Raw genomic sequence first — 20,114 nt, forward strand, 5'->3', positions numbered from 1 at the left:
CTCATGCTCATGCTCATGCTCAGCTGATTTAGCGGTCCCATCACTCAAGTATAGGCTAACATTTCCATCCACTTCCCCGTGTCTTACCACTGATCGTGGCCGGCGTCGGTATTGATCAGCACGATAAGGACCTTTGAAAATTGCGAAGGGGTGATGATTGGTTCCTACTTTTCATCTGTGGTCCACGGAGCAATGTTTGGGGGTCCTGGTCAATAACGAAGTAGCAGCTACGGGTAGACACCAATGCTATTTGCAGCCTGAAACAGTGATGAGATAGAAATTTGGTGTCAAAGGGACTTTTATGTAAAATTAGACGCCCGATTTGATGGCGTACTCAGAATTCCGAAAAAACGTTTTTTCATCGAAAAAAACACTAAAAAAGTTTTAAAAATTCTCCCATTTTCCGTTACTTGACTGTAAAAATTTTTGGAACATGTCATTTTATGGGAAATTAAATGTTCTTTTCGAATCTACATTGACCCAGAAGAGTCATTTTTTCATTTAGAACAAAATTTTTCATTTTGAAATTTTGTGTTTTTTCTAACTTTGCAGGGTTATTTTTTAGAGTGTAACAATGTTCTACAAAGTTGTAGAGCAGACAATTACAAAAAAATTGATATATAGACATAAGGGGTTTGCTTATAAACATCACGAGTTATTGCGATTTTACGAAAAAAAGTTTTGAAAAAGTTGGTCGTCATCAATCATGGCCGTTCATGGTCACCCGCGACCAGGGGTGCCAGATTGCCAGATAAATCTGGCATTGCCAGATTTTTTGAGTGCCAATTTGAAAAAAATAATTTTCTATTTCTTCCACACATTGTTTTGTTGATGTATTTTGTTTATTTTGTGAATCTAAAATGTATAAAGAGTGAAAATCCTCTGTTTTTGAACACAAAATTACTTATTACTTTGAGAAAAGTGGCTTGCCAGATTTTTTCCAGATTTTTTGCCAGATTTTTTTCTGTTCAGACCTGGTAACCCTGCCCGTGACAGACACTGACGACGAAACAAAGAGAAACGCAAAAAGTAACGTTTTCAAAACTTTGTTTTCGTAAAATCGTGATAACTCGTGATGTTTATAAGCAAACCCCTTATGTCTATATATCAATTTTTTTTTAATTGTCTGCTCTACAACTTTGTAGAACATTGCTACACTCTAAAAAATAACCCTGCAAAGTTAGAAAAAACACGAAATTTTAAAATGAAAAATTTTGTTCTAAATGAAAAAATGACTCTTCTGGGTCAATGTAGATTCGAAAAGAACATTAAATTTCCCATTAAATGACATGTTCCAAAAAAAATTACAGTCAAGTAACGGAAAATGGGAGAATTTTTTAAAAAAATTTAGTGTTTTTTTGATGAAAAATACGTTTTTTCGGAATTCTGAGCACGCCATCAAATCGGGCGTCTAATTTTACATAAAAGTCCCTTTGACACCAAATTTCTATCTCATCACCGTTTCAGGCTGCAAATTATTGAAAACACCTCTTTTTTCGCATGTTCAAAAATGGAAGGGGTCGTACCGCCCCTCCGTCACGAGATATCAAAAAACGAACCTCGGAATCGTGATCAGGGACAAAAGTTACACGCAAATCGAAGAGGGGTCGGGGCAACTGCTGCGTGAATTGGCGGAGAATCACCCATTCATGAACCTGTTTGTTTTTTTTTTCATGGGTTGAACACCCCAGGATCACACGCTTATTTTAAAATTAGTTCAAATTCAGCTTTGTCAATCGAGCAACGCGGCTGGTGATGTGCAGTTAGCACTTAGCAGCACCCTTGTCCAGATACATTACTCTGAGTCTGTACGACGACTTTAATTGAGTTTAATTTAGCGAACGAGTGACAACGACTTATCAAACAAGGTTACCAACATTAGCATTGTAGATTATTTTTATGTTTTACACGGTTTTAAATTAATTGTACGGTAGATCTTTTTTTGAAAACATTTTAGATTGCATGTTTAAAATGCAACCGACAACCCTAACCACTTGCACTTACGATCGCGTGTTCAAAGTATTCTTACCCATATTTACACGTTTGATTTACGATTCCGCCGCGATAACACCGACTACTCTCGCTGCAGCGTTGCGATAGTACAAGTAATTCTACCCTCAGGGAATCAACGTACATCGCACTTCGACCTGCACCGTCCAGTTTGATTGTTTCACTCAACCCGGGATGACCCCGTGGCAACGACCGGGCACGACGCCCTATCCCCAAGTCTGGCACACCTTCCAATCGCTGGACTCGTACACCAACAATCTGGTCCGGTACCGCGTCCAGGATCTTCCACCCGACCGCTTCGAGGATGCCGTGGAACACATGCGTAAGTACTTCCTCCGGGATGAACCGATCTGTGGCAGTCTGCGGCTTGCGGAAGATCCGGTCGGAATGCGCGAGATCTGCGACGTTTGGCGGCGGGTCGTCCAGCAGCGGTGTGCCGTGGTTTGCTTCCAGGAAGGCAGCGACGAAATCGTCGGCCTCAACATGCTGACCGTGGTGTCTCGAGAGGATCAGGCACAGCAGCAGCAGCAGTTTGCGAGCCCTGCCGTGAGGGCCTTTGTCGAGTGTACTCTCTACATGACCGAAAAGGGCCAGCTATTTGAGCACTTTGGCGTGGATCACTTTCTTTCGGCTTGGGGACTGTCGGTACATCCGGCGTACCGGAGCCGAGGGTTGGCAACGGAAATTCTTCGAGCGCGAGTGCCACTTTGTAAGGCGTTTGGACTAAGGTTGAGTGCTACGGTGTTTTCCCATCCGGGATCGCAGCATCCGGCCGCCAAGGTTGGCTTCAAGGATCGGGTGGTGGAGCGGTTCGATGAGCTGACCAAGAAGGGCTTTCAACTGGGGCAGATTCCAGTCGAGTTTAATAAGTTGATGACACTGAGCATTGAATTAGAGTAGGGAAGTTATGTATTGTTTTCAGAATTGATGAATAAAACTTTTTACAAAATTTTCTGGCTTTGGTTAATATTACTACTGAATATTGGCCGTAGTTACACTCACAGTAAAACAAATTATTGTTCATTCACATGTTACACTCACAGTAAAAAAATCATGGTAATATTACATCTGGGAAGGGGTACATCTTTTAAGTCCGGAAAAATGTGTAATTTTACCACTTTTATGGTGTAATGTAATTTTTTAAGTCTAAATTGAGGTAAAATTACATCATAAAAGGGGTAATATTCAACCTTCCATAATCACAGCTTCCAAATTAACATATTTTTTACTGTGTTTGCTTACTATACAAAGTGTATCAAATTCCAAGTTTTAGCTTTAGAGTAAAGTTCATACTCGATTATTCGAACGTCGTGCTATAGTGCTATCTTGTCGCACGTCACTTTTTGACGTTCCGAGAAAACACGTTTTAATGTTTGACTGAGGCATTGATTGTCCACAAGTTTTGTTTGCCAGAGTCCCAAGTGGTAATGTTCACAGTCCACTTGTCGCACTTGTAGCAGCTCACAGGGTGTGTCAAGATAGCACGATCAGAAAGAAACTTCTTTCACATAAAACAGCGACAACAATGCACGGAGTTTTCCTTATTTGTTGAATGTCTCAGGACTTTGGGGATCTATGAAGGTCAAAAAGCGAGGCATTGATAGCTGCCAAAATGACTTCTATAATTCAATTTGGTCCAAAATCGACTTGCGACAAGATAGCATCACGACAACTGTTGAATTTTCCGCAAAAAAAAATCACACGACATTTTCAAAGACACCTCCAGCCATAACATTAGTCTGATAACAGAATCTCGCTCCCAACCTTGCTCTGAACTCTCTTGTAGTGATAAGCGCTCTCACTTTATTCCTTCACCCCACATGGCGCTTTTCAGCGTTTGCGCGCCACACGCATACACTCGCCTACTACGCAAACATGTGTTTTCCTCCCAGACAACCCCAAGCAACCACTACTGACCAGGCATTCTGCGTTTATTCTTCCTCAATTTGCTCTCTAATCACCCATTGAAACTTCAATGGGGCGCAACTGTGCTCTGTTTGCATCCACGTGCGCGCGCGTTCGTTTGTCTGTGTTTGTGATGAAAACGTCACGCGGGACCGCCCGAGAAGCGCAAACATTATTCTCAACAAATTGTCGGTGGCGAGCAATACAGTCTAACAAAAGTGTGCAAATTTTGACGCTCAGTCTCAGTTTAGCAAACGATTCACTAGTCGTTATCATCCCGACCCGAGAAGCACACACCCTAGTTGGTGCTACTAAGTGTCAGGTTGCACGGAGGGAAATCTGTTTTTTTTTTTGTGCGAGCAATATGGTTTGGACGCGCCCCCAAAACGTGCCCTACCCCTCGGTTTGGCACACGTTCAAGGCCAAGGCCGCGGACAGTGACGAGCTGGTCAATTACGTGGTTCAGGATTTACCGGAGGACCGATTCGAAGAGGCGATCGAGCATCTGATTGGAGTGTTTATCTACGACGAACCGATGTGCAGAGCGAAAAGTAAGTCAACGTAAACTTGCATGGAATTGAAGGGAAATTGATTCGCGCTATTCCGCGCGAACATGCACTTTTTGTGTTCCTTTATTTGATAATGTTGATGTTTCGTGCAATTCAAAAAAACTCAAACGGAATCAACATTGTAGGGAATGGGTCACCATGTGGGAAGACTGTCTTTCAGAAGATGTCTACTTGTTAATAGAATTTCGCGCGTGATGCTGTCACCACGGCGTCACATATACGTGATACTTGATACTAAATCAACCGATGGAGACAGTTTTGAAATTGACTTTGTATACAAAGTAGAAGAGAATAAGGAGACTGGATCCCCTTTTTTGTATCACAATACTATGAACTTTTTGCATGGCTTTTTATTTGGATGATTTCATCAAAATAATATTTTGAGTCATGCGTTTATAACAATATGTTTAAAACCGGACATTCAAATTATTATTTCACATGTTTCATATGATCATAATTTTAATATTCATGATAAGACCAAAACTGAGCATGTTTACAAAAGTATTAGTATTTTTGTTTACAAAACCTTTCAAAAATGTTTCAAACTGCACAGTCTTTTCAACTATGCTTTAGGAATGAGCATGAGCATGGTTGACTGCCAATGAGTTGCTACTCCGTTATTGACAGATGAGCTGAAGTTGAACAATGAATCAAAAATGATCAGTGGGAGCCACACAGAAATAAAAATCATGGTAATATTACATCTGTTTTGTAATGTCGCTTTTTCAGTCTGAATTGAAGTAAAATTACATCATAAAAGAGGTAATATTCAACTTTCCAAAATTACATCTTCCAAACTTACACATTTTTTTACTGAGCAACCATCCGTTTACTGTTTAACCTCTGAAGACCCCAACTTTACTAGTCAATACCGGTGCCCTCCAAAGAAGCCACTATGCTTTTGGAATCCATGTACGAAAAACACAGCCGTTTCAGGGACTGTAGAATGTAGATTAAGTGTCCCCAACTTATCAATTGATTTCATGAACAGTATAACAATTGATTTAACAAGAAAGTGTATAATGGCTTTGCAGGTCAAAATAATTCAAGCTTGGTTGCAGAATAAAAACACGGAATAATAAAGTTTAGGACCATCCATAAACCACGTAGACACTTTTTTGGAAATCTCAACCCCTTCCCAATAGTGTAGCACGGCGTGTTTTCTGGGCAACCTTAAGGAGAAAAAATAGTCATCGCTACTTTCAAATGTGTTTTATAGGAAATTTTCTCAGCTTTCCAATGCTTCTAAGAGGGAAATGTTTCATTGAGAAATTTCTGAGATATATTTGTTTTAAGTTTTTTGTTTTAAAATCCTTCATTATTTATAGGAAACTTTTTATTAATAGTTCAGGAAACTTGTCAAATGATGTGTTTAATATGTCATTTGGTCATCAAAATGTGCAAAATTAAACAAGAAACAACGTTGAAAAAGTTGCAAATCACTAAACATTTAAAAAATTAAGTTTTAACAGAGTTTTTGAATATGCCGGATACATTCCGAAATTAAAATCAGCAAACCGTATTAAAATATATATTTACTAGAATAAACAGATTATTACATAATTTTTGTGTACAAATATCAGCCGTCTGCTCTGATTTAGCTTGGATTTAGCTGATACAACCACAATTTTTGCAGGTTTGAGATTGTTAAGGGTATTTAGATTTTTATGAATAAACATCATATTTCCTTAACCAAACATTAACCAGTTGCATGGATACCAAAACATGTTAATTACTCGTAATTGAACTACAAATTACTGTGCAGAGTTTCAGGGAAAATAGTTTTCATGAGTAGGAAAGTTTATTTTTTTATTTTTTTTTATGTATGAAAAGATCAAGTAATCAGCAATGTAATCCAAGTCTGATCTGTTTTTAAAACGTTTTACAAGTATCTTAAGTGTTGTTGAAATAGATTGTAATGAAGGCTTCTGTTTGATTATTTGTTGAAATTAATATTTTATTTTTGTTCAACCAAAAAAATGTTTGTGAATGTGTTTTCAACATTATCAGTTGAAACACACGAATTTTATTGCTACTTTCAAAAGCATTTTCAACAGTAAAACATTAAAAAAATATATATATTTACTTTATACTCATTAAAATATGACTTTTGAAGCATGCAACAGTAATTTGCTGGGTGCCGAAAAGACAGAATGCATAACGTGATTTTCGAAAGCTCCCCACTGCTCCCCACTAATACAACTGCACTACAGCTGTAAACATAAGCAAAGTAGACGGCTATGTTCAAGCTCAAGCGTGACATATTTTTTGCTGCTGAAGTGAATTATTATGAAACATTTTGGATCTGTTGATGTTGAAGTTTTCGATGAAAAATTAAGTGCTTCGCACTTTTTTCTTCGTAGACTAAACGATGGGCGGCCAAAAAAGGCCTTTTTTGTTTTCCACGTGATGAAAAATTGTGTCAAAAGTGGGTGGAATTTCGTGAATCAGAAGAGCAACCGAATGGAAGTTCCGAGATTGTATCTTTGACGTGTAGTGATAATATCGGAGTAAGATTATCCAATATTATTTGGAAAGTACTATTCATAGTTATTGATAATTCGCTAACATTTAAAAAAGCATCATAAACATAGGTTTTGCGTGGGACATAGCGATTATAAAATTTTAGCGACGAATTATGCCAATCTCGATTTCAACCCTCTTATTAAGATGTTTTGACTTCGAATACCTCAATAGCCATCGATTTTTTTTATTCCTGACTAAATAAATTATAGATCGATCACAATACTTGCCACTTCTTGGTATAATTATGCGAACAGTAAATTGGTTCCGCTTTGACAGTTCTAAATTGAGGCCGCTTTGCGGACAACTATTCGGCACCCAGGTAATTTGTAGTACATTTTCAATTTCAAATCATGTTTTGTATCTTTGTGCCTGGTTCATGTTTGTTTATGGAAATATCATATTTATTCATAAAAATGCAATAATACCCTTAACAATCTCACACCTTCAAAAAATTTGGTTGTATCAGCCAAATCAGAGCAGACAAGTGATATATTTCCACAAAAATATATAATAATCTATTAATTCCAGTAAAATTTTCATTTAAATACGGTTTTATGATTTTCATTACTGAATAAATCAAACAAATTCCAAACTCAGTTAAAATATAATTTTCAAAATGTTTAGTGATTTGCCCTTTCTACAAATTTGTTTCTTGTCTTATTTTGCGCATTTTGATGAGTAAATGACACATGAACACATAATTTGACTAATTTCCTGAACTGTTTTTCAAAAGTTTTCAATAAGTGAGGAAGGATTTTAAAACAAAAAACTTAAAATAAAGATATCTCAGAAATTTCTCGATGAAACATTTCGCTCTTAAAAGCATTGAAAAGCTGAGAAAATTTCCTATAAGACACATTTGAAAGAAGCGATGACTATTTTTTCCTGATAAGGTTGTTCTAGAAAACACGCCGTGGTACAATTAAAAAAAAAAACTTTTTCGTATGGAACGTGGACAAAACGAAAATCGTTAGCTCACTTCTAAATTTGCCACAAGTTTGTCTTTGACATTATTTTGACACGAAACAACGACTTCGATATGCAGCAATATTTAAAAAACAAAATTCAAAAATATTTAAATAAATTACGCTCTTCTCAAATGTTAAGTATAACATGATTCTTGAGATTTTCAATTTTACGGGAATCGAGAGTTGAATTTGGAAATTTCTCGGGAGTGTTTTTAACTATGCCAATAGTGCCAATAAGCTTATATCTGTAAGCCCATACATCCAATTGAAATGTGGTCAAAGACAAACTTATGGGAAATTGGACGAGCTTTCCGGTAAAAATATTTACGAGACTGAAAAATCAAGTCTGTCATATAGAAATTGCCAAAAACCATCAAAAAACCTATTTTTTCAACATTTTTATTTTTAAAACCGCTGTAACTTCACAAAGATTGGACTTAGGACAATGGTCAATATGGAGACTTTTATGTAAAATTGTCTGGAGAATCGATTCCCGTATTCGGTTTTTGAAAATTTTGACGTTTAGAGCACTTTTCAAAAAAACAGTTTCAGTAAATGATTTTTGTATTTTTTAGGTGAGTTGCTCCATCCTGCATTTTTCGTGAGTCTTTTTGTAACATCTTAGGCTATCTTCACAAAAATTTTGAACGAAAAAAAATCGTGGGCTCCCCCTCAAATTTGACTTTTAAACTTAAAAATCAAAAAATCTCATAAAAGTTGGGTGTTTTTTTCTTTTAGTGTATTTTTATCGAAAAGCCCGTAAAATTTCCTACAAGTTTGTCTTTGACCACTTTTTGATACGATGCAACGGCTTCGAAATACAGAAATATTTAAATTCCGAATTACAAAAATATTTAAAACACTTACGCCCTTCTCAATTATCGTGTGGAACTGGCTCCATATACACAAAAATGGCTTATATAAGCGTAGGATAACAAGTCTACAAAGTTTCATTGAAATCGGAGAGGGTCGAGAAAAAAGTACCTGAAAAATTCCTGTTTTGGGCTGGAATTGCTCTGACTTAAAATAAAAATAAAAAATATTTAAAAAAACTTTCGACTTCAGCTCCTGAGCTGGGAGCTGATTGCTCCATGAGAGTAATTTTTTTATCATGAAAACCACGTAGCCCTTTCCGGGTTTTTTTTGCCATTATCAAGTATGTACTAACTTATTCAATATGAAATGTATCCGGTAGAATAAATGTCCCCTCACTTATCAAACTGATAGACTTCGTTTGGTTTCTTGAAGAAATAAAATAAATTGCGTAATAAGCATGCTTAAGGGCTTCAACAATTATTTTCCAGTTGCATCTTCATGATTATTTCAACGAAAACAGAAAATGTGTGGCAATAAAAATTTAAATATTCAAATTGTTTCATGGCTGATTTTTAGTTTAATTCTGAGTCAGGATGTTGGCTTTTGGTTGAATCAAATGTGAAATATTGAAATATGTGAAAAATTTGCATGTGTTTTAATATGTCATAATTAACAAATAAAACCATATTGCTATTAGCAAACGACCATCCCACACCTACGGACCCCAAAACAAGCCAATAATTATGATAGTAAACGGCAATTTACAAGCAAGATAACGCCACTCGACAGGAGGTGTCGCTATCTAGAATTGCAATGCCAAGTCACTTCCGTGGATGGTTGAATTAAGTTAACCAACACACCTCCCCCTATTGTTGCCTACGGCTGATATTCATTCACCGAATTTGGCACACTTTGCTGAATGGTCGTCTGATGTTTTCCCTTGCATGATAAGATAAGGTAGTCTGTGTGGGGGGTGATTTGAATTTTCTAATGATTGAAGAACGAATAAATGGAAAAATATATTTAAAAAAAAACATTTATATTTTTCAGAACTTGCCGAGCAACCCGAAAGCGTCGAAGGGATTCGCGAAATGTGGCGCGAGTTGGTCCAGCACCGGATGGCACTGGTCTGCTTCCAGGAGGGTTCGGACGAAATCGTTGGCCTCAACATGACGTACGTTTCGAGCAAGAACGACAAGGAGGACTATGTTGTAAGTTTTAAGTGGAAACGTTGTCACTTCGTACAATAAGTATTTCCTTCTATTCCAGGTCAAAGGTTCCCTCTGGCAGGAGGTTTTCGACGCCGTGGTGTACTTTAGCGAAAAGGGCAACGTGTACGACCAATACCAGGTCACGGAGTATCTGGCCGCGATGGGTCTGTCCGTGTCGCCCAAGTACCGCGGTCGTGGCATCGCGACGGAAATTCTACGCGCACGAATTCCCCTCTGTCGAGCCACGGGCCTGAAGCTAACCTCGACGGTGTTCACCGCCACCGGGTCGCAGATTCCGGCCGCCAAGGTGGGCTTCGAGGAGTCCTTTGCCATGGAGTACGAAGAGCTGGCCAGGGCAAACCCACGATTTGTGTTTCCCGGGGTTCAGGCGAAGCACTGCAAAATGATGAGCATGAAAATTGAGTGAATTGACAAGTTCTGAACCAAAGATAAAAATTATTAAATATTGAACCGAATATTATATTTTTTAACCCAAGTTGGACCTCAAATTGTACCGAAATTGATTCAAAACCTGTTATTTCATATGCAACTTGAGTGTTAAAAACATTTAAAGAGTTTTTGAAGCGAACGACGTTCTCCGAACGTAAACAAAAATGATCTGTCAGAATTTGCCATAATGGAGGCTGCCATAAAAGTCGTGAGGAAATAAATGAAACTCATTTATGTTGCCAACATATTTTCTTGTAGATGGGAGTTTCCTCACAATCATCGTAATTCGAAAATTGTCCAAAATAACAGAACAAAGCAAAGACCGTGACTTTGACCACTTCCACCGCACCATGCTTATCACCACAATCAGTCTTGTTATCAGCGTATGAATGAAGTAAAAAACCGTCCAGATTTGGTCCGGCAGTGTTTCAACCCGCACAAACACAAACAATGATCTCCCAATTGATTGATAACCGCAGGTTCTGGTTGATGGGACAATGTCCGGCCCTCTTCAGTTCAAATCCAACCACCCACAAATCTACTCGCGTCCCCCAAAATGAGCTGTACCCGTCCCGAATCAATCCCGTTCCCCTCAGTTTGGCACCGCTTCCAGGCGAAGGCCCCGGATAGCGACGCCGAAGTCACGTACGTGGTACAGGACTTGCCCGAAGATCGGTTCGAGGATGGCGTAGCATTTATGAGTCGTTTCTTTCCGCGCGACGAGCAGATGAATCAGGTACTGGGGCTGGCCAGCGATTCCGTAGCGATGACGGGCGTCGTTCAGCTGTGGCGCGAGATGCTCAAGCTGAAGCTGTCGGTGGTTTGCTTCCGCGAGGGTTCGCCGGAGATCGTGGGGCTGAACGTGCTGGGAGTGGCCTCGAAAGAGGATCAGGTTGATGAAAAGGTAACGACCGGATACTGCAACTATATCGGCTTTCCGTACTTACGTACTGTTTCGATTCCAGTTCGCGAGCGCCATCTTTCAGACGATCTTCGACACCATCGGATACGTATCGCAGCAGGCTAATGTGTTCCAGCGGTACGGCGTCGATCGCTACCTGAACGCGATGGGCCTTTCGGTGGATCCGACCTTCCGGGGACGTGGAATCGCTACGGAAATACTGAAGGCCAGGGCGCCTCTATGCCGAGCGGTGGGACTCCGACTAACGTCGACCTGTTTTACCGGGGCTGGTTCGCAGAAAGCCGCAGCACGCGCTGGTTTTCAGGAAGACTTCAGCATCACTTACGGGGAGCTACGGGCGGTGGACGAGCGGTTCGTGTTTCCCGGAATCGAACAGAAGCCATGCAAATACATGAGTTTGAAGGTTGACTGAAAACGCGGTGGTTTTATTTGTATCGAGAAGATTGTGTCCCAATCGGTCCCAACAGAACGCGTTGCGCATGTGCGTACGTTTTTAAAAATACATTTCCATGCGTTCGTGTGTTTGCGCTTGTGTTTAGTTAGCACTTCTAGTTTGTAATCTCGATGACTGTAAAAAAGTTGTTATCAAACGCAGCCGTGATTAGTCCCGAGAGTGATTTGTAACAAGCTAGTCGTGCTTCAAAATGGGTTGGAATCGTCCGAATAAGCCAGCAATACCGACGGTGTACTACACGTTCCGTGCGAAGGACGCTGACAGTGACCAGCTGGCAACCTATCGAGTGGAAGATCTCACCGAGGATCGCTACGATGACATGATACAGCATTACAAGGAGAACTTTGTGGACGATGAACCGTTCTGCGAGAATCGGAAGGTTTCCAGCCATGAAGACGCGCTGGAAGAAATTGTTATGTTCTGGTACTGGTGCTTCTCGCAGCAGACGACCATCGTGTGCTACAAGGAAGGGTCAGACGAGATTGTTGGAGCCAACCTGCTTCATGTCAAGACGCCGGAGAAGGAAGAGTGGCCAGTAAGTGCACTGTTATCATGAACCAACCTCTAATACAATGAAATTCATTGAACAGCTACACAGCAAACAAATATCAGACATTGTGGCGACAAACGAGTACATGACTGACAACTGTAACCTGTTTGAGAAGTTTGGCGTTGACAAGTATCTTACGGCGTACGGATTGGCCATCAATCGGCGGTACCGTGGACGCGGAATCGCTACGGAGATGCTGAAGGCAAGGGTTCCGATGTGCAAAGCGTTCGGTCTCAAGCTTACTGCGACCAACTTTACAGCTCCGGGATCGCAGCAGGCGGCCGCGAAGGCCGGGTTCATCACGGACTTTGAAGTGGCGTGAGTGTGCTTTAATAAGTGCTATAACATTGTTTGGTGTATGGTTCTGTATTTTCTAGATACGACGATTTTGCCAAGATGGGTCCAAAGTACGCATTTCCAGGAATTAATTCGAAGAGTCTGAAACTTATGAGCTTGAAGATTGATTAGCTATACCATTAGTTTAATTTGAATAATGAAATAAATAGTATCAGCGGTTAAGTATCTGCGTAATGAGAAATCCTTGCAGTACACCATCCTTATCTAAGAGCGATAACACGAAGCATCTACTGTTATTAAGCTTCGCATCGTTTAGTATGCCATATGTCTTTTGCAAAGTAAGAAGCATCTGAAAAACAAAAATGGTTTGGAGTCGTCCCGACCAACCTCCAATTCCTACCATTTACCACACATTCCGCGCAAAGGACGTAGACAGCGATCAGCTGGTCACGTACCGGGTGCAGGACTTCACCGAAGATCGTCACGCCGATGTCATTCAACACTACAAGGAAAATTTTGTAGACGATGAGCCACTCGCGGCAAGCCGCAAAATTTCCAGCAGTGCGGTTGCAATGGCTGAGATTGTGGCCTTCTGGAGCTGGTGCCTTCAGCAACGGATGACCGTCGTGTGCTACAAGGAAGGTTCCGACGAGATCGTCGGTGTAAACTTGCTGCACGTCGCCACCCCTGGGAAGCATAAGCAGTGGAAGGTAAGTAGCGCACTTGTTGCACAGCGGTCACGGTATAAACATCTGATCCCCAAACGGCAGCTCGAGAGTGAAGATCTGTGGAACACCTTCGAGGCGCACATCTACGTGGGTCAGCAGTTCAACGTGTTTGAGCGGTTTGGTGTCGACAGATACCTGACAGCGTACGGATTGGCTGTGAATCGTCGGTATCGGGGTCGAGGAATCGCTACCGAATTGCTGAAGGCAAGGATTCCGATGTGCAAGGCATTCGAGATTGAGCTGACGGCGACGAACTTCACGGCCGTTGGGTCGCAACTAGCGGCTGCAAAAGCCGGGTTCAAAACGGACTTTGAAATTATGTAAGCACGCTTTATAGTTTGTCATAAACGTTATGTTAACGTTTTGATGTTCCAGGTATGACGATTTCGCCAAGATGGGACCGAAATATGTTTTTCCGGGGATCCAAACGAAGAGTTTGAAGTTGATGAGCTTGAAAATCGAGTAAAAGATCTTTCGTGCAATAAATTTCTTTCAAGTCTTCCATGCAAATGTTTTGTTTTTGACAAGGCACCATCCATGAAATACGTCAAACCTAGAAAGTGGAACACACACGTAGCCAAATGTGAGGGGTTGGAGTAAATTATGTCCAATTTAAGCGAGACGTACCTAATGAATGACACCTTGTGAAATTATCGTGACACTTCTGTTGCTGAGATAACACACATTTTAGTTGACTGCCACATTTACTTCGAGTAAGTCGTACGTTTTACACGTTCACGAGGCTAAAAAATGGGTTGGTCACGTCCGGAGCAACCTGCACTTCCTACGGTGTACTACACGTTCCGTGCGAAGGACGCTGACAGTGACCAGCTGGTGACCTATCGAGTGGAAGATCTCACCGAGGATCGCTACGATGACATGATACAGCACTTCACGGAGAACTTTGTAGACGATGAACCGCTGTGTGAGAACCGTAAAGTGTCAAGCAGTGTCGAAGGAATGAGAGATTTGAAGCTGTTCTGGCACTGGTGTTTTGCCCAGAACATGACTCTCGTGTGCTATAAAGAGGGATCTGACGAAATCGTGGGAGCGAATCTTTTAGGAGTGAAGACCCCAGAAAAGTACGACTGGCAGCTGAAAATGCAAAGCCAAAAAGAGGGTGACATCCTTGCTGCCAACGAATACTTGACGGACAACTTCGACCTGTTTGGACACTACGGTGTGGACAAGTATCTGGCAGCGTTTGGACTTTCCGTCAATCGGCGCTACCGAGGACGAGGCATCGCTACGGAGATCCTGAAGGCACGAGTTCAACTGTGCAAGGCATTCGGGATCAAACTGACAACGACAAACTTTACCGCTCCGGGATCGCAGCGAGCGGCTGCGAAAGCTGGTTTCAAGACGGACCTGGAAGTTTCGTGAGTGTGCTATAATGTTTGCTATAAAATCCTATTTGATTGATAATAATTACAGATTCGAACAATTTGCGAAAATGGGACCAAAGTACTCCTTTCCTGGAATCAAGTCACACAGTTTAAAGCTTATGAGCTTGAAGATTGATTGAGAGTGGTTGAAAAATTGGCAAACATTTTTGATTGATAAAAAAATAATAAAAACCACACCTTGAAACTGAGTTTGTTTTAATTAAATATTGCTTACAACATTGCATGCAAAAGTTTCATTCAAAGCAGTGACTCACATTAGCTTTCATAAATCGAATCAGCTGTTCCATTCGTGATGTATTTTCTCCATCGAGAGAGTTAGAGATCCAGAGATTACATTAGTAACTCACTCTCTCAACTAGCTAGTCCTACGCTTCTCTAGATTTTTCTCTCCCTCTTGAAACAATCTCCCAGTTGAGTGCAAAATTACTGTTTTGCCAAAATCGGTTTGCGTTATTGGATTAACCGTCTTTTTTCCTCTGTTTCTCTTTCACCAACTTCGGCACTCTTTCAAGTAGGGAATCCCTGGCATATTCTGAAAGAATGTTTCTTAGCATTAGATCGTTATCGCTGATGATATAGGGTCTTGCTCTGAACTCGACATTTCCTTAACCTTTTGTTTTCAAAAGATAAATTAACCGATTTTTTAATCTTTTCTCAAGAGAATGATTTCTGATATTCAATCATTTTTCCCATATTCGAAATGAGCAAGACAAGGCAACCGAGACATTAAAACTGTAACAGGAAAACCTTTTTTATGGTTCAACAGGTCAATACTGCCCCTGATCGCATAAATGTCCCATATGCATTTTCATCGTTTTTGAGTTATTGATGCAGTTTTTTTCAAAATCGTATGCTCTTTCAGAAAAGCCTATATCATCCACTACTTTGTCCAAGATATCTGGAGGACATCCAGGTTTTTCGCGAAAACTTAACACTTAGCCTTATGTGTGTAACAAACTTCAAATGCGTTTTTCTCAGCTTGCTGATTTTGCATATGGGACATTTATGCGAACATGGGCAGAATAGCTGTTGAAAGAAATGTGCAACTTGTTAGCGAGTTAGTGGGCAGTTCTAATGAACGTTTAAATTGAAGATAACTTTATATCAAGAACCAATTCCTCTTTAACGGTCCACTTTAATGCGGACAGCTAGCCAAGCTGAGTAGTTTCTCAAGTGTCGGCAAATCCAAACAAACACATCAACAATTTTGAAAAATGGTTGCCTAATAATGCAAGTTTTCGAGTGTTGATATTTTCTCTTCTCCTTTGAAGAGTCCATCATTCACAAAACATCATGCACAACAAAATCGTGATCAACTAGTTTTTATTTTTCGTTCCTTTCCTCCTCTAGCCTTCGAGAAGTGGACAGCGACGCTCGTACGAGCGAATTGTCCAAAAATCTAGCCAACACTTTTGGGTCATTCCACCGCCCGTCGAACAACACGGTTCTCTGTCATGACCGCTCGAACCACCACGCGCCACGAGCTTCAAGCATGATTAATGAATCGGAACCAGTATTGAGAGGTTGCTAGTTGCTGAATTTTATGTTCGTATAATTAAGCCCATTTGAAAGAGTCCAAGTTTGGGTCGATTTGGACCTTCTAAACTTGCTGCAGCCCATTTCATTATCCCCGATTTTGGTGTACAAGAATTCCATGCTCGACCTCCAAGTGCACCCACCTCATGCAGAGAGCACAACTTCCCGGAAGAACGGTTCTGAAATTGATACAAGTGCCCCTAACCTGAGTGTGTGCCAAAGTGAGCACGACAAAGAAGTCATCGACCAGAAAGTTCAGCAAGTGGGGATCGTATGGCACAGTGTTTCTGGAACAATGCAACGACTTAACAACAGCAACAACAAAAAACATAACCTCGAATGAGACCTACTCCTACTCTCTTGAAAGGGAACCAAACGGGACGCGCGAAGGGTCTTCTTTGACCAGTTGGCGCGCTGGAGGTTTAGGGTTTAGTGAGGGTTAAGTGGAGGCCAAGATCTGCACTAAGCGATCTCCCGTTTCTCGGTTCCAGCTCGCTGATTATGTAAGCCAAACAAGTGTGAAGGTGGCTTTAAGTTGGGTTTCTACGAAAAGTTGGAATGGACAAAAAAACACATTGTATGCTAACAGTTTTAAGACATCAAGAATGTAATTTTAGTTGTGCTGGATCTAGCCTATTTAGTTGGATCAGGAAATGCTTTCAGATTTCAGAATTCATCCAGGTTCAAATCCTGCTGCGCTGGTCTAACGGATTTTTACACTGGATCAGCCGCTTGTTCCAAAGAGCTGTTAGCACAATTATTGTCATATTCCAGAAGAACATTCAGCTGTTCCGATGGAATGTTTTGCTGATTTGGCGTTATCTTGGTCAGAATTCTCTAATTTTACCAGAAAGACTGACTCAATGAAAGCTGCTTTCTGCTTTCTGGGCCCAGTAACAAAAATAAGATTTAACTCAAAAATGAAGAACTCCTCGTCCTCGTGTCGCCACAGCAGCTGGTGGTTTCCTGATGAAAAACAAAGAGCTGTTACAGCCCCTGCGAAAGATGCGGTTTGACAATGGGCAGTCAGTCAGGCTTTCTACCTAATGAATACGTTCGATTGAAGAGCCACACCGGTACAGAATGCCGTAACAGTTTTGGCTCAAATATCATTCGTAAATTCATACGTGACATTCCTTACTAACATTAATACGTTGTTGATGTTGATTATAGACCTAATATTATTAGGTATAAAACCACCCTCGTTGAAGCAGCTCTCTCAGTCTTGTAGAAGTACATATTAATGAATCCCATAATTATCTTACTCTCCTGGGTCGCCGCATCCGCCAGTGCCCAACTAATCCCAGCCTCGTTCGATGCTCGCACGCGGTGGCCTAACTGCTCTTCGATCGGTCGAATCCAGAACCAGGGCTGCTGCAAGGCCAGCCATGCGTTGATCCCGGCCGCCGTGATAACCGATCGCGTCTGTATCCAGTCCAACGGAACCAACACCCGGATTTACAGTGGGTACGATGCGCTGGCCTGCTGCACGGATTGTTCGTTTTTCCCGCTACAACAGTGCCTCGGAGGAGATCCGGTAAAGGTTTGGAACTACTGGGTTACGACCGGACTAGCGTCGGAGAGCTGTATGCCGTTATCGCTTCTGAATCCGCTCTGTCTAGGGTCCATCTGTCCGCTGTTGTGTAAACTGGGCTCCTTGCTAACGATAACAAATGACCGGAAAAAGGGTTTGTCAATGACAGAGGTACCGTCGGATATGATAAGTATTCAATCCGAAATTCTTGCAAACGGCCCTGTTGAAACTCAGTTGGACGTCTATACGAACTTTCTATCCCTTCCACCTGGTGCAGTAGTGGACAGCATTGTGGGGGACTATATTGACTTTCGTTCGGTCAAGATTATTGGCTGGGGTACTCAGAACAATACACCATACTGGCTGATTGTCGGCAGCTTTGGCCTGGGATGGGGTGACAACGGAGTTGGCATGATTTTGCGAGGACAGAACTTTCTGCAAATTGAAAGCAATGTTCGTGCTGGAAAACTAATTGTCTAAGGCCACCTACTCTTAATTTTGGAAATCATACCACCATAAAATCCTTTAATATTATTCGTGAAAATAAGTTGACTTTTGTAGTTGGGTTGTTATTTGATTGGTTACCTAAATAAAACAAATTAGGCACATGATTAAATAAACAAATTAAAATTATATCCTATCAAACAAATAGCATAAGGGTTGTTTTTCGTAAAGTATCTTATTGTTCCCCTTATATCTAGGCGTCATCCATAAAGTATGTCACGCTCTAGGGGGTGAGGGGGGGGGATCTGAGAAAGTGTGACATTGCGAGTTATAAGTATAGGGAAAGCGTGACAAAGGGGGGGGGGGGTAAATTTTGGCTGATTTTAGCGTGACGTACTTTATTGATGAAGCCCTAATTGTCAACCTATCAGCCAAAACGTGTCTTTTTTTTCGTTTTTTCGTTGGAGATTGTGTCTAAAACTTCACTAAATTTTATTTTAGGATGCAACAATTATTTAAAAAAAAAATGAATTGTAGAAACACTTCTTGAAGGAAACGCACTTCTAAAAATAATGAAAAAATGAATCGAAACCTTCATAAAATAATCATAATAAAAGTTAAACTATCTCGAAGATTACACATTAAAAAAAGAAAAATTATGATTAAGGTTTGCTTTGCATTAATGAAGTTCTTTTGTATTGTGAATAATTTTATTAATTTAAAAAAGTTCAACCCATGACATTAAAATTGTGCACATTTTTCTGAGGTCCATATTGTTAGCATTTTAACATTAGCTTCCCTGATAGTAATAAAATGCCATATACAAAAACAGAAAAACTGAGCTGAGAAAAACGCTAGGTCCCACATATAAGGCTTCGTGTTACTTTTTCGCGAAAAAAACGGATTTTATCCAGATTTAAATAAAAAAGTGCTGGATATTTCTAACTTTTCTGAAAGAGCGACCGATTTTGAACGAAACGAAATATGACTCAAAAGTATTGAAACGGGTCAATTTTAAGGACATTTCAGGGCATGATCCCCACGGTGTACTGAGCCCGAATCCCAAATATGAGTTTGATTGGTTTTGACAGGACACGCTTTGACATTGAATTTGAAATGGGATTTAACCCGTAAAATCGGTGGGTTTTAGTTTTTGCCAGTTTTGAGCCCCTTAACGATTTTTGCATTTTTCAAAAACCTCAAGAGCTCATAGTCTGTGTTCCAGGGAACAACTTTACCGAATAGTGCGAAAAGATTCATCTACTTTTTAAAAGTTACAGAATTTATAACACCTCCGCTGAAAACATCAACTTTTTCATCACTCTCTTCTGGCAGCACTTGCTGCTCCTTCAGAAAAGATTGAGGCAGGCAGGCATCGCGACGCTCATGCAACCTAGAGACCCTAAATAGGGAGACTGGTCTAAGCTTGCTAAATCGATCTGGCAACGTATGTTTTGAGCTTGGCAACACTGATAAGTTTTGCTGGGCGTAAAGGCAAATGCTCGTTTGGATACGTCAAACTCGCGTTTGTTTGGGTACGTCAAATTCACTTCGTCCAGTCTCCCTATTTAGGATCTCTAATGCAACCAAGCTAGCTGATGGAGCTGCCGGAAGAGCTTGAAGAAAAAGTTGATGTTTTCAGCGGTGGTGTTAAAAATTCTGTAACATTCTTAGTATTTGGCAAATCTTTTCGCACTCTCGGACAAAGTTGTTCCCTGGAACATGAACCATGAGCTCATAAGGTTTTTGAAAAATGCAAAAATCATAAGGGGCTAAAAACTGGCAAAA

The 20,114-nt window shown here is 40.6% G+C and overlaps 7 protein-coding genes across 7 annotated transcripts; all 7 read left to right on the forward strand.

Annotated features, from left to right (window-relative positions):
• The first annotated feature begins 1,851 nt into the window (after window positions 1-1,851).
• LOC6031538 lies at window positions 1,852-2,959 on the forward strand. The gene is made up of 2 exons (XM_001842271.2): window positions 1,852-1,868; window positions 2,122-2,959. Exon 2 carries the CDS (start codon window positions 2,185-2,187, stop codon window positions 2,908-2,910), a length of 726 nt encoding a protein of 241 aa, XP_001842323.2. The 5' UTR covers window positions 1,852-1,868; window positions 2,122-2,184; the 3' UTR covers window positions 2,911-2,959.
• A 1,093-nt stretch (window positions 2,960-4,052) lies between these two features.
• Window positions 4,053-10,700, forward strand: LOC6031539. The gene is made up of 3 exons (XM_001842272.2): window positions 4,053-4,466; window positions 9,845-10,005; window positions 10,064-10,700. The coding sequence occupies exons 1-3, from the start codon at window positions 4,280-4,282 to the stop codon at window positions 10,430-10,432; spliced, it is 717 nt and encodes a 238-aa protein (XP_001842324.2). The 5' UTR covers window positions 4,053-4,279; the 3' UTR covers window positions 10,433-10,700.
• Window positions 10,701-10,843: 143 nt separating this feature from the next.
• Window positions 10,844-11,792, forward strand: LOC6031540. Its single transcript, XM_001842273.2, has 2 exons — window positions 10,844-11,359; window positions 11,421-11,792. The coding sequence occupies exons 1-2, from the start codon at window positions 11,012-11,014 to the stop codon at window positions 11,787-11,789; spliced, it is 717 nt and encodes a 238-aa protein (XP_001842325.2). The 5' UTR covers window positions 10,844-11,011; the 3' UTR covers window positions 11,790-11,792.
• A 134-nt stretch (window positions 11,793-11,926) lies between these two features.
• LOC6031541 lies at window positions 11,927-12,900 on the forward strand. The gene is made up of 3 exons (XM_001842274.2): window positions 11,927-12,366; window positions 12,422-12,699; window positions 12,759-12,900. The coding sequence occupies exons 1-3, from the start codon at window positions 12,022-12,024 to the stop codon at window positions 12,847-12,849; spliced, it is 714 nt and encodes a 237-aa protein (XP_001842326.2). The 5' UTR covers window positions 11,927-12,021; the 3' UTR covers window positions 12,850-12,900.
• Window positions 12,901-13,003: 103 nt separating this feature from the next.
• On the forward strand, window positions 13,004-13,910 carry LOC6031542. Its single transcript, XM_038249242.1, has 3 exons — window positions 13,004-13,388; window positions 13,449-13,726; window positions 13,782-13,910. Exons 1-3 carry the CDS (start codon window positions 13,041-13,043, stop codon window positions 13,870-13,872), a joined length of 717 nt encoding a protein of 238 aa, XP_038105170.1. The 5' UTR covers window positions 13,004-13,040; the 3' UTR covers window positions 13,873-13,910.
• A 91-nt stretch (window positions 13,911-14,001) lies between these two features.
• Window positions 14,002-14,978, forward strand: LOC6031543. Its single transcript, XM_038249241.1, has 2 exons — window positions 14,002-14,785; window positions 14,841-14,978. Exons 1-2 carry the CDS (start codon window positions 14,157-14,159, stop codon window positions 14,929-14,931), a joined length of 720 nt encoding a protein of 239 aa, XP_038105169.1. The 5' UTR covers window positions 14,002-14,156; the 3' UTR covers window positions 14,932-14,978.
• A 2,609-nt stretch (window positions 14,979-17,587) lies between these two features.
• Window positions 17,588-18,498, forward strand: LOC119765427 (cathepsin B-like). The gene has a single exon (XM_038249240.1). The coding sequence runs from the start codon at window positions 17,592-17,594 to the stop codon at window positions 18,360-18,362; it is 771 nt and encodes a 256-aa protein (XP_038105168.1). The 5' UTR covers window positions 17,588-17,591; the 3' UTR covers window positions 18,363-18,498.
• Window positions 18,499-20,114: the final 1,616 nt, after the last annotated feature.

The sequence above is a fragment of the Culex quinquefasciatus genome, chromosome 1, assembly GCF_015732765.1.
Source record: "Culex quinquefasciatus strain JHB chromosome 1, VPISU_Cqui_1.0_pri_paternal, whole genome shotgun sequence".
Lineage (NCBI taxonomy): Eukaryota > Metazoa > Arthropoda > Insecta > Diptera > Culicidae > Culex > Culex quinquefasciatus.